The sequence below is a fragment of the Myotis davidii genome, unplaced genomic scaffold, assembly GCF_000327345.1.
Source record: "Myotis davidii unplaced genomic scaffold, ASM32734v1 scaffold226, whole genome shotgun sequence".
NCBI classification, from domain to species: Eukaryota; Metazoa; Chordata; class Mammalia; order Chiroptera; family Vespertilionidae; genus Myotis; species Myotis davidii.
This window is the reverse complement of record NW_006297224.1, coordinates 1,144,578-1,157,309: the sequence shown is the minus strand read 5'-3', so window position 1 is coordinate 1,157,309 and position 12,732 is coordinate 1,144,578. Positions and strand designations below refer to the sequence as shown.

General features: G+C 43.9%; 1 protein-coding gene across 8 annotated transcripts in view; it reads left to right on the top strand.

Annotated features, from left to right (window-relative positions):
• The window catches only part of NFKB1 (nuclear factor of kappa light polypeptide gene enhancer in B-cells 1), a 122,823-nt gene that overhangs the window by 85,220 nt on the left and 24,871 nt on the right, over nucleotides 1–12,732 (top strand). For all 8 annotated transcript variants that reach the window (XR_001515397.1, XM_006772997.2, XM_006772996.2 and 5 more), the window contains 4 exons: nucleotides 2,876–2,990; nucleotides 9,913–10,114; nucleotides 10,526–10,695; nucleotides 11,008–11,110. Coding sequence is in view for 7 of the 8 variants with exons in the window: in XM_006772997.2 (XP_006773060.1) it covers nucleotides 2,876–2,990; nucleotides 9,913–10,114; nucleotides 10,526–10,695; nucleotides 11,008–11,110 (590 nt within the window). In the remaining variant the exon portion in view is untranslated. The remainder of the gene's footprint in view (nucleotides 1–2,875; nucleotides 2,991–9,912; nucleotides 10,115–10,525; nucleotides 10,696–11,007; nucleotides 11,111–12,732) is intronic.

The following is a 12,732-nucleotide window of genomic DNA, read 5'->3' as shown; positions in this document are numbered from 1 at the left end:
TGAGTGGGCCTGTATTTGCAGAGCCACCTGGCTTCTTTCTAAAACGGTTCTCGTCGTCCTCTCATTGAGACTTCTAAAATGATCTCAGCAGCCCATAAAGGAACAAGACAGCAGCCCTCAGATTCAATCAAATGCTTTATCTAAAACCTTCCTAAAATAGTGTTGACAGTGAAATCCTTTTCTGTGAAAGGGCTCCCGAGCGCTGTGTTTTAAACCTCAGCTTAAAAACCGAACCCCAGGCTTTAGGAAAGTGCCAATCTCGGGTTTTCAGAGACCTTTGTTCTCATTCCTTGCAGCGTAACCAAGGATGTGGTATAACCACTGGCCTTGTTGTACAGTATGAGAGGTACCGCTGCACCCTTCTTTGTGTAATGTCATGAACAGCAGAATGTTTTTCAACTGGGTTAAGTTCTCCAGTTAGCACTCAATAGTGAATAACCACAAGAGAAAGCAGTCAACCCAGGCAGGGCAGCAGCATTTGCAGTGACATTTTTAGGGACCTGCTGAATGGATGAACCTAAGAAAGACGAGCACATACCAGTCAGAAAGAGACCACTGGCGTGGAAAGGGGGGTTGTGGGAAGGGTACAAAGCGCACGAATTCAAGTGGGTGCACTGAGGGGGAGGCAGACAAATGTATAAGGACTCCGGGTGTCTATAGAGGCGCTAAGGAGGTGGCCTTCCCTGCCCAAGCAGGAAATCAAGACTTAGAGTCCCCTCCTAGGACCCCAGACATACCCATGCCAGCAGGCTCTCAGGGGCTTGACACAGCCAGAGGCCAGAAGGCTGAGACTTGGGGAGACCAAAGAGGAGTCCCCAAAAGAATGTAGACAAGGGATGCCTTTTGCCCTTCAGAGCTCAGGCCTCTCGTGTTCACTGAGCATGTCATATGCAGCTAATAATCTGAATCCTGTGGCTATTAGTCATCACAGAAAATACAATAAAGACAAAAAAAATCATAGAAACTTCTGGTATTGGGGAAATTCCCATGAGGGTGTGAGGATTTGGGGAGGAAGGGGAAGTGACTTCTGCTATGAAGTGCTGAGCTGCACATGGAAATTTTTAGGCTGTTTTTGAAGTGTGGCCTTTTTCTTGGTATATGTGCATCATGTGTGCGTCAGACTTCAGGCCGTTTTCAGAAGTCTTCCTCCAGCCTCTCGTTCAAGAGACAGTAGTGAAACTCTGAAATCATTCATTGAAAAACCTCTCTCAAGTAATGGAGTCACAGTTTAGTTTCTGAGGCCCTTCTGTGCCGATGTCAATCCTAAGGATGATACCCTTGCTGTAGCTAAGAAAAAGGCCTGGATGAAATGACACCTATTATCTTTACATTAGAGCAGATCCAGTCCGTGCCTCCAATCGCAGATGTACTGCCACCGTGTGACACTTTGAGTGTGCTCTGCATCACAGTCTGTCCTTACTTGAGCGTATTCATCCTCTTAGATGTTCACCTCCAACCCTTCAGAGCAGTGCACACATGCCCCTAAAACAGGATTCAGAGATGACTTCGGAGCAAGACTGACCTGAGCTTAAATCCCAGCTTCCCCACTCTGGCTCTGTGACCCAGGTTGACTTCTGTTATACCTATGAGTCTCAGTTTCATCATCTGAAAAATGGGGATAATATTACCTATCTTGTCCGATTGTTGTTATGATAAAGGAGATAATGTATATCAGGTGTTTAGCAGTCTGGTAAATAGATGCTCTAAACAAACAGTAGCCACTTTTATTGTTGTTATCAAATTAATTTTAATAATAAGTTTTTTAACAATTAAAAAAATGGAGTGAGGCTTGGCAACCGCCAACAGTTTTTACCTTGTTAGTGTAAGCTTCTAGGTTTCCTCTGTCATCCTTAGTATAGTGCCTGAATGATAAAGCTGTGCCAGGCCTGTCAGGCTGACCCAGATAGAACCGGCCTCCGAGGCCAGAGAGGGAGAGAGATGTAGAGAAAATTGTAGTTGTGCAGCCAACTGGTAAACTTGAGAGGAGACAACGCTTTCTGCCTAGGAAGTTGGGGAAGTCTTCTCCAAGGATGTAAGGTTTGAACTGGAGTGTGAAGATGGAGAGGCACTGTCCACACAGAGAAGAGAGGAGCAAAACCATTTCAGGCCAAGGGAATATCTGCGAGGGAAAAATATATTCAAGTATTCCTTCAAAAGTTTGCTTCGCCTGGCCAGCAAGGCTTAATGGTTGAGTATTGACCTATGACCCAGGAGGTCATGGTTTGATTCCCGGAGAGGGCATGTGCCTGGGTTGCGGGCTCGATCCCATGTGGGGCGTGCAGGAGGCAGCTGATCAGTGATTGGCATCATTAGTGTTTCTCTCTTTTCCTCCCCTTCCTCTCTCAAATCAATGAAAGTATACTTTAAAAAAAAAGTTTGCCTCAAGAGTCTTCTACTCACTAAAAGCCTGACTTCAAGATCTTAAAAAGAAACCACAATGTACTTTGCAGGATGGCAGGGCAGGTGAAGTACCAGTAGCTACATTTTCTGAACAGATCCGAGTTCAGGCACCTGAGGTGCATTGTCTACATGTCAGGGAAAGTTAGAGGAGAAAGTGCCCTGAAGCCATAGCACAAGGGCAGAGTGGGGATCTGAACTCAGCTCTCTGCCTCAAAGCCCAGGTGCCTTTCTGCCTCAGGAGAGTATCAAACCTGCAAGCCCCCAAACACGGTGCGTAAATGAGTGTAGGAGCCCTGGGTAGGCAGAAGAGCACCCCCACCTCAGATTCAGACATTTGATCGATTCAGAACATTTGAGGGCTAAAGAAAACTAGGTATAAGAGCTAGATGCAGTCTCCAAGTCTAATCATACCTTGGAAATCTTTTTTTTTCCATTTACATTTTAGCTGATTGTTGCCATTATATTTTTGTTCCAGTGTCTTACACTTAGCAATCATCCACCTGCATGCTCAGCTTGTGAGGGATCTGCTGGAAGTCACATCTGGTTTGGTTTTGGATGACATTATCAACATGAGAAATGACCTCTACCAGGTAAGCAGAACTGTCAAGGATTCAAGTGAAAAATCTATGGTTTGTGTGTGTGCGTGTGTGTGTGTGTGTGTGTGGTGTGTTATTTCTAAGAATGTTAGCAGTAGCGAACCATTCAACAAAATATCTTTGCAGGTAAGATCCTCAAAGCCTATCACTGAGGAGTGTTCTTTAATGAATTAGGGTGCTTTGATCTGGTGTACTAGCAATCACCTCACAGTGAAAGGTCACATCTGCTGCAGGAAGGTGAACTTTAAACTTTAGAAGCCGTCAAAGAGCCCATCCATTTTAGAGGGAGAACCTAGCATAAATGCATCATGTCTGTCAAGAAAAACAAAATTGAAAAAGATTAAGTTTTCAAAGCCAATAGTTTACGAGAACTGTGAAGTCTGCTGAAACACATTTTGACAACCCTTAAATTACATGTATATCAAACAAAAGGTGCTGATGCAATCAGAATACAAAAAGATGAAAAGACTGCCTGAGGGGAAAAAAAATGTCTTTCAAAAACAGAAAGACAGCTCAGAAGCCACTTGAGGAACTCCATTAGAGAGGCCTTCAGAGTTGCCGAGAGAGGTTAGGTGGAGCCTCCTGAGGCTGCCTGCTGAGCGCATGCACATGTCAAGTGAGGAAAGAGTACACCTGCTTGAACAGAACCAAAGCCTGGGTGCTGGGAGCCCTAAGACCTGGACCCCCTGTCTAAGGGACCTACGGCTGCACTAGCATGGGGAGAGGGGGCTTCCACTTTCCAGGGCTGCTCCCACCTCTCTCCCCTGGAAGCTGTCCTGGCCCCACCAGGCTTCTGTCCCAGTCTGTTGGTCTCGCCCTTGCTCAGCTGTCCTGTTTTTTCCCTGCCTTCACTCAGCCCAGAGTGACTACCCAGTCCTTGGCCTAGAGCAGGGCTGGGCAAACTTTTTGACTCGAGGGCCACAGTGGGTTCTTAAACTGGACCGGAGGGCCGGAACAAAAGCGTGGATAGAGTGTTTGTGTGAACTAATATAAATTCAAAGTAAACATCATTACATAAAAGGGTACGGTCTTTTTTTTTTTTAGTTTTTTTCATTTCAAACGGGCAAAATAAATACAAATATTGTATTTGTTCCCGTTTTGTTTTTTTACTTCAAAATAAGATATGTGCAGTGTGCATAGGAATTTGTTCATAGTTTTTTTTTTTTAAACTATAGTCCAGCCCTCCAACAGTCTGAGGGAGAGTGAACTGTCTGAGGCCCCTGTTTAAAAAGTTTAAGGACCCTGGCCTAGACGATGTGCTAGGATGCCTGATTCAAGCTTCTCTCCTACTCTGAAAATACAGACAGCGATGGCATACAAGTATTTACATGATAAAGGGCTAGTTCTCAATTTTTAAAGCAGAAGATATGAATCCTTTTTATTTCCTCAAAGCAAAAATACTAAAATGTTTACATGTAGCTGTCAATAGATTTTTGCCTGTGAATAAGTGTTTCCTGAGAAGGCAAAATCACAAGTTCCCATTGGACACAAGGCTTCATCTCTGGCTGCTGGGCTTCATGTCAAAGGACAAGTGAAGTTAGGGATTCCTCACTGACTCATGATATAAAATAACTAGGGTGAGGTCTAATTTTGGATACGCTACATGTAAAGGATATCTTTCATGCCGTTTTGAGGGTTGTTAGTATTTTGGAAAGTCATTTGGCCATAACGCTTGAGTCTCTGAGGCTTTTGGAATGACTGTGCCTTTTCACCATCCACTTGTACAAGTCAGACTAGGTACAGGACGTTTTCACTTTGCGGTCCTCCTTTCAAAGACTGCTAACTTCACTGCCTGTAGGTCAGATTCAAGAAATTACTTGTTTTTCTATTTATAAATAGGACCTGCAGAGGACACAGTACAACAAGATCCGTAGTTGTGATTTATTATGTGCTAACCTCCTTACTAGATCATTTGGTTACCGATATTGAGACTCCAGTGTGCTAGAGACAAAACCTTGAAACCACCACCTGTGGCACTTCTGAGCCTTTTTTAAAAATATGTATTTATTATTTTTAATATATATTTTTTATTGTTGCCAGTATTACAGATGTCCCCCATCCCCCCCTCCTTTGCCCCACTCCACGCAGCCCCTGCCCCACCACAATACTGTCTTTGTCTATGGGCTCTGCATGCATCCATATAAGTTCACATAATCTCTTCCCATTCCCCGTCCTTCCCCTCTGAGATCTGTTGGTCTGCACCAAACTAAAAAGCTTCTGCACAGCAAAAGAAATCATCATCAAAATGAAAAGGGAACCCACTGTATGGGAGAACATATTCACCAATGCCACATCTGATAAAGGGTTAATTCCCCAAATCTATAAATAGGTCATACAACTCAACAAAAGGAAGACAAACAATCCAATTTTAAAATGGGCAAAGGACTTGAACAGACACTTCTCCAAAGAGGGCATACAGATGGCTAAGTGACGTGAAAAAATGCTCAACATCACTAATCATCAGAGAGATACAAACTAAGATGACAATGAGGTTATCACCTCACACCTGCCAGAATGGCTACCACCAATAAACCAACAAACAAGTGCTGGCAAAGGTATGAAGGAAAAGGAACCCTAAGTGCATTGCTGGTAGGAATGCAGACTGGTGCAGCCACCATGGAAAACAGTATGGAGTTTCCTCAAAAACTTAAAAATGGAACTGCCATTTGACCCAGCAATCCCACTTCTGAGCCTTCTGATTCAGGGACTCTCAGGAGAATGCAGGCCTATTTTTTCCCTCCCTTCCCACTACTCTTGTTAGTGGGCAAAGATTCTGGATCCCCTGTATGCTGTCTACATCTCAGACACACACCCAGCAGCAACTTCAATTTGAGAGCTAGAAACCACTGAGACTTGGACTCTTGTTTAGCTACTGTAAAGGTTCTCCATTAACTATTCTTGATGAGAAATTGAGCAGTTCTCTTAAGTATTTGGATTATTTGGCAATCGTCTTAACCATTCTCCCAAAATACCTTTCTCTAATCTTGGTACATTTCTGTGGCCATCTGTCATGATCAAATCTCTCTCCCCACCCACCCTCTAGAGACACACGCAGAATAATCCAAGTCCATAGAGCTAAGGTTTTCTGAAAATATTTCTGTAATCTATTCCCTTTCAACTCTACTTCCTCTCCCCTTCCTCTCACTCCAACGTAGACATCCACTCCAGTGTGTTTGATGTGGGTTCTTTTATTTGCATATGTTCCTATAAAACATTAGTGGGGTTTTTTTGTGCCTGTATTTTTTGTTTTCAGTTGTGATAAATATAGTATGTATTTATAGTTTTTAAAATGACACAGAAGGATGTACATTCCTTGGAGAATCCCAAGTTGCCCTCCCTGGCAACATGCAAGTCTCCCAGCCCCACTCCCAAATAGAACTATTATGTTTGTAAGTATTTTCCCATATATCAGCTACATAAACATATAAGCTTAATTTTTTTTATTTTTCAATTACAGTTGACATATACTATTATACACTATTCTAGTGACATACACTATTTCAGGTGTACAACATAGTGATTAGACATTTATATAATTTACAAAATGATCACCCTGAAAATTCTAGTACCCATCTAACACCATGCATCATTATTGTAACACTAGAGGCCTGGCACACGAAATTTATGCATGGGTACAGTCCCTAGGCCTGGCCTGCGATCAGGGCCATCTTCCCTGGCTACCCACAGCCAGCTCTGCCCACTGCTGCCACCCACCACCAGTTCCCTGTTCACCATCGGGTGATCAGAGCCTGACAGCCGGGGGATGGACCCGATAGGTCGGCTATTTCCACCTGCTTGCTTGCCCTGCCCCTGCTGCGCGTTGCCCTCTGTGTGTGGGGCAACTGGTGGGATGGGAGCCTTACCCTGGCACCATCTGCGCCCCCTGCCACTCACCCCCAGTTCCCCATTTGCCATTGGGCAATCAGAGCCTACTGGCCATGGAAAGGGACCAAGAAGTGGTCAGTGCACCTCATAGTGACTGGTCAAACGGTTATCTGGTCGTTCCACAATTAGGGTCAATTTGCATATTACCCTTTTATTACATAGGACTAGAGGCCTGGTGCATAAATTCATGGACTGGTGGGGTCCCTCAACCTGACCTGTGCCCTCTTGCAATCCGGGATCCCTTGAGGAATGTCAGAGAGCCAGTTTTCGCCCAATCTCCGCAGGCCAGGCCGAGGGACCCCACTGCTGCATGGGCACCTGGCCTCTAGTATGCATATAAGATCTTTGATAAATCTCTTCCCACCCTCCACCCTCCCCCTTTCCCTCTGAGATTCATCAGTCTGTTCCATGTTTCCATGCCTGTGGTTTCTGCTCCTGTGTTGACCATCTGTCCCCTGGTGGTCAGTGCACATCATAGCTACCAGCCGGTCATCTGGTTGTAACGGTCGCTTAGGCTTTTATATATATAGATTATTGACTATATTCTCTATGCTGTACTTACTTACATCCCCATGACTGTTTTTAAAACTGGCAGGTATATACCTTAATTCCTTAAATAGGTAGATATTTTAGTATATTCTCATATACAGTCTACATTATATTATACATATAGACCCTGCTCTGCATTAACCTTTTCCTTTAATTTGTACTGGATGTAATTATAGATTCATACATGGTTGCAAAAAATGTACCGGAAGGTCCCATGTACCCTTCACCCAGTTTCCCCAGTGGTAACATCTTGCATAACTATAGTTCAGTATCAAAACCAGGAAACTGACATTGATACAATCCACAGATCTTATTTGGGCTTCAGTTTTACGTGTACTTGTGTGTGTGTGTGTGTGTGTGTGTTTGTGTGTGTGTGCGCGCGCGCGCACATAGTTCTTCATGAATGTCTTTTTTAAATGCAAAATTGACTTTATGCTATACATGTCCCTAGATTTCTGCCCTCTCTGTTTATGGGATTCACTCATACACCTGTGTGCAGAGCTGGTCTGTTGTTTCTAGTTCCTGAGGAGAGTCCCATAGTGTCCACCTTCCACCTGTAATGTACCTGTTTCCCAGCAGTGGACACTTAGCCAGCTTCTTGCTTCCTACCTCCGTAGACGATACTGTGATCAGTATCCTCACCCAGGCCCCCCTATGGATTTGTATCACTCAGACATACATGCAGGAGTTGGGCTGCTGGGGCATTTGTCTGCTTGGCTCTGAGGAATGTTTGCATACATCCACATGCCAACAGGCATAGCATCACTTCTCTGTTTATGGGTCCCCATATTGTGTGATTTCTGGGTTCCCATATTGTGTGATTGTGTAAGAGGTAATCCTGGGTTTAAGATCTAGAGCCTGAAATATCATAGAAAACTTTTGGTGGGACCATGGGAGAAAACATTGAAAAAAACAAAACAATTCCTCTCTTATGGTAAAAAAAAATTTGTATGATATGAAAAAAAAATTATATTGATACTACAAGTAATTCCTAATCTCTGAATGCTATAAGATCTGACCATTTCAGATCTTCTATTCTCATTCTATTTTCTTTTCCCGTCTCCCCAAATAGCATTCTGATTAATGAACAGCTTTTATTTATTTACTTGTTTATTTTTCAAGAGGAAGGCTTTTAGCCAAGAGCCTACATACCTAAAGTTTTGAGGATATCATTCTATTTCAAGCCATGACATAGTCCTAAAAGACCAAAAGAATGGAGGGAATTGAAATATGTCAAAATATCCTGTCTCGTTTCTACTGTATTAAATAATCAGTGTAATTGAGACTTAGACAGCTGAGATCTTCCATCCAAGTTCCCACATGCTGTGGTCACCTGCACCAGCCAGGACATTTAGCTGGCGCTGCTACAGTAGCTGCTTACTGAGAGAGAAGATTAAGCGAATTGTCACTAGCCAGGCTGGATTTCACAGGCTCCTGTGAAATAGACCGATTTGTATAAAAATATATTGCTGCCCAGCCAGTATTGCTCAGTGGTTGAGCATCGACCTATGAACCAGGAGGTCACAGTTTAATTCCCAGTCAGGGTACATGTCCAGGTTGCAGCTTGATCCCCAGTGGGATCATCATTGATGTTTCTATCTCTCCCTCCCCCTTCCTCTCTAAAATCAATAAAAATATATTTTTAAATTATATAGATAGATAGGTAGGTAAGTAAGTAGGTAGATAGATAGATAGATAGATAGATGATAGATTGCTATTCTCTGTCAGTGACCTCAATTCCATGAAAGATACTTTTGTAATTCTGTTGTCCTATGCATATTTAAAACACCCAGTTTTCAAAATATTTGCATTCACTGAGGTCCTACTTCAGGGGCAGCGGAATCACACAGATTCTTCACCTACCTCTTAGGTGTCAATAGGTCAGCTTGTTTGTTCATCTGAGCCCTCTTAGTGAGGTGGTGCTATTGTCCAAGTTATAAAGTAGATAGTCCTTTGGTACCTTTTATGGGGTCTAGAAAGTTCTGTTGATTGATCTCATGGAGGCCAATCCATGGAACAGTATTTTTTAATGTAACTAAATTTATTTCCCTTATCAATATAACAGCACCTTTGTTCATTGGTTTCTGTTGAGTGGTTCATTTAAACTTCAGTAAAATGTAGCCTTGATTTGATTTGTTAACACGTGGAATTATAAGCTAAGATAGAATCCTACTAGAATTTCAAGAATACTAAATTTACTAATAGATGAGTTAATAGATCAGCAATCAGTAAGCTGGAATGAGAAACAGGAAAGCTATTGAGAATGGTAAATGGAAAAATAATCTTAATAAATGGCTAAAAGTCCAGTTTATGTACTTCATTCCTATATGATATGGGACAGGGAGTAATTCCTTTGCAAAGGTGAGGAGTTAGTTGATCTGGGAATGAAAAATGACCCACTGCCATGACAGCTGCCAGGCCCGTGGGTTGTAAGTGCTTGCTGCTGACAGTGTTATCTCCCGCCCCTCCTCCACCTTCCCAGACGCCCTTGCACTTGGCCGTGATCACCAAGCAGGAGGCTATGGTGGAGGACTTGCTGAGGGCTGGGGCCGACCTGAGCCTTCTGGACCGCTTGGGAAACTCTGTTTTGCACCTTGCTGCCAAAGAAGGACAGGATACGATCCTCGGTATTTTACTCAAGCACAGGAAAGCAGCTCTGCTGATCAACCACCCCAACGGGGAAGGTAAGAGAAAACCCACACATCATGGTATAACCGTCGCTATCTGTGTTCTAAACAGTTAGTCGGTGTTTGATAAACGTGTTCTATTATTTGATTTGCACCCGAAGTGCTTTTAACCTTAGTCACCTGGAGTTATCATCTCTGTGAGGATTTCTGTTGCTCACCAGAGCCGATTCCTTCAGAGATGACTTGGGAGAGTTAGTCAGGAGAAGAAATGAGCAGAGGCTGACAATACTGGGCATGAACTGGAGAAAGCATCATTTATTCTGAGAATGTTTATTTGCCCACGGTGTCTCCTCCCACCCTCCCTACCTCCAACCCCATGGATCAGTCTGGTCATTTCCTTCAGCTGCACGGGGCCCCGTCCTGGGACTGCCTTCCCGCCCTGTAACTGTCCCTGTGCTTGGGCCGCAGGTCTGAACGCCATCCACGTAGCCGTGATGAGCAACAGCATGCCCTGTCTGCTGCTACTGGTGGCCGCAGGGGCGGATGTCAACGCGCAGGAGCAGAAGTCGGGCCGCACCGCGCTGCACCTGGCTGTGGAGCAGGACAACATCTCCTTGGCCGGCTGCCTGCTCCTGGAGGTAAAGGATGCACTTGTTTGCCTTTGCCCTAAATTCCAAGGGCCATTTAGGAAAATCTTTTCAAAAAACGGTGTTGGTGACAGCCTTTCTCCCTACATTCCACTCTTATTTCACGTCTACGCAAGGCTTCAGGACCGCAGCCTCAGACATTCCTGTCGCCCCTGCCCGGGAGCTCTCACTGGGGATTATTTCAGTGGCAGAGCCTGCCCCACAGGGCACCTGTGCTAGGAATACAACTCAAGGAGCCATGAGACGGGTCAGGGGGGCAAGCGAACCTTCAACTAACCATTTTCTGTGTGGGCCGGGCTGTAGGGTGATGCCGACGTAGACAGTACCACCTACGATGGAACAACGCCCCTGCACATAGCGGCCGGGAGAGGCTCCACCCGCATGGCGGCTCTTCTCAAAGCAGCAGGTAAGGCCGCCGGGCAGTCAGCTGTGGCAAATGGGACCAGCAATGCAAACCCAGCTGCAGTCCAGCAGCCCTGTCACCTTCGTTAAGCCACAGCCCTGCTGCTGAAAGGCTCGGGTGAGAGGTTCTATGGCAAATCTCACTCTAGCGGCCATGAAGTGCTGTTCGCACTAGTCACCCTGGGCTTCGTCCTGAGGGTCGTGTCAGTTTTTACTCTCTGACGCACCCGTTCGTTGTGGGTGTGGGTGGTTTAGTGGACTCCCATGACAGGAGATCTTAAACACAAATGTAATTCCTTATGGAATTCTGAGAGGAGTCCCCAGAAGGAAAAACATATTGGTATAAAAAAGAATTTAGAGATTTCCTTTTACAAGGAAGGTCTCTTAGAAGTTGAAGTAAGAGGACAAAACAAACGGGACAGGTATTGATGGTATATTGGGTACTACCATGTGTGAAGCACTAAAAATTAGTAGCGTGTATTGACTCTGAACCAGGCATCGCACCTGCACGGTCTCATTTAACCTTAGTTAACCCACAACAACCCCTTGAGACAAATCCCATTAGTATTATCCCCATTTTATAGCCGAGGAAACAGACTAGAGAAACTTTTTCATCTCAGTCTCAGGGTCCCAGTAACTGGCAGAGCTCTGACTCATGCCTTGTCATTCTGAACTTCCAAACTTTATTCTCCCTACTGTGTTTCTCTCTCCTACCTTCTCAAGGATCTGCAGCTGTTATTCCATTTAATCCTCTACTCCTATGAAGTATAGAGAAATTAGTCCTGCTCATTCCTGAATCTCTATTGCCTTGAATACTTAGAATCTCCAATACCGTTTAATGAAATTTGTACTTCATATCTGCCCAGATAGTTCTGATTTACTTGAGAGGTTATTAAAAATTTTTAGAAAGTAAGTGCTTTATTAATTCAAGAAAACAGAAGGTTAAACAGCTTCTTAAAAAGTTGAGTCTAGAAAGATGTAGGAACTTCTTTGAGGCACCACATTTTTCTGACAAGTAAAATCATATCCCAAATAAATGTTCTGGCTTCAGCAGCAAACATCCCAGCAGCCTTTTCTTTTCTCCTTTGTCTAGTTCACCTTTCTCTTGAATAAGCCTCTAGTTTGGCAAGTCAGTGGTTATATTTAAGAAATACCTTCAGGCAAGGAGCTATAACCCTTTCAAAAATGCTTTATCTTGAATTCTCAGTATCCCATGGAAGGAATGGCAAGTAACTGTGTCTTTAGTAGATAAATGAGGAAACTCAGATGAAAAACCTGGTCCTGGACCTGGAGAGTATCATGCTAAGTGAAAGAAGTCAGTCAGAGAAAGACAAGTATCACAGGATCTCACTCATGTGGAATCTAAGTAACAAAATAGACTGGTGAACGGAGTGGATCCAGTGATATGGAAGCATGGAACAGAGTGTGGACTCTCAGAGGGAAGGCGGGGGCGCATTTAGAGGGTAAAGGGGGACATATGTAATACTTTCAACAATGAAGAATTATTTTTTAAAAAGGAAAACTTAGTCTTGGGCTCAAAGTCATGTAGCAGGTTACTTAAGGAACCAACATAGCTCAGCTCTTCTGGTCTTTGGTCCTATAATTGTTCATCTGAATTTCTCCATT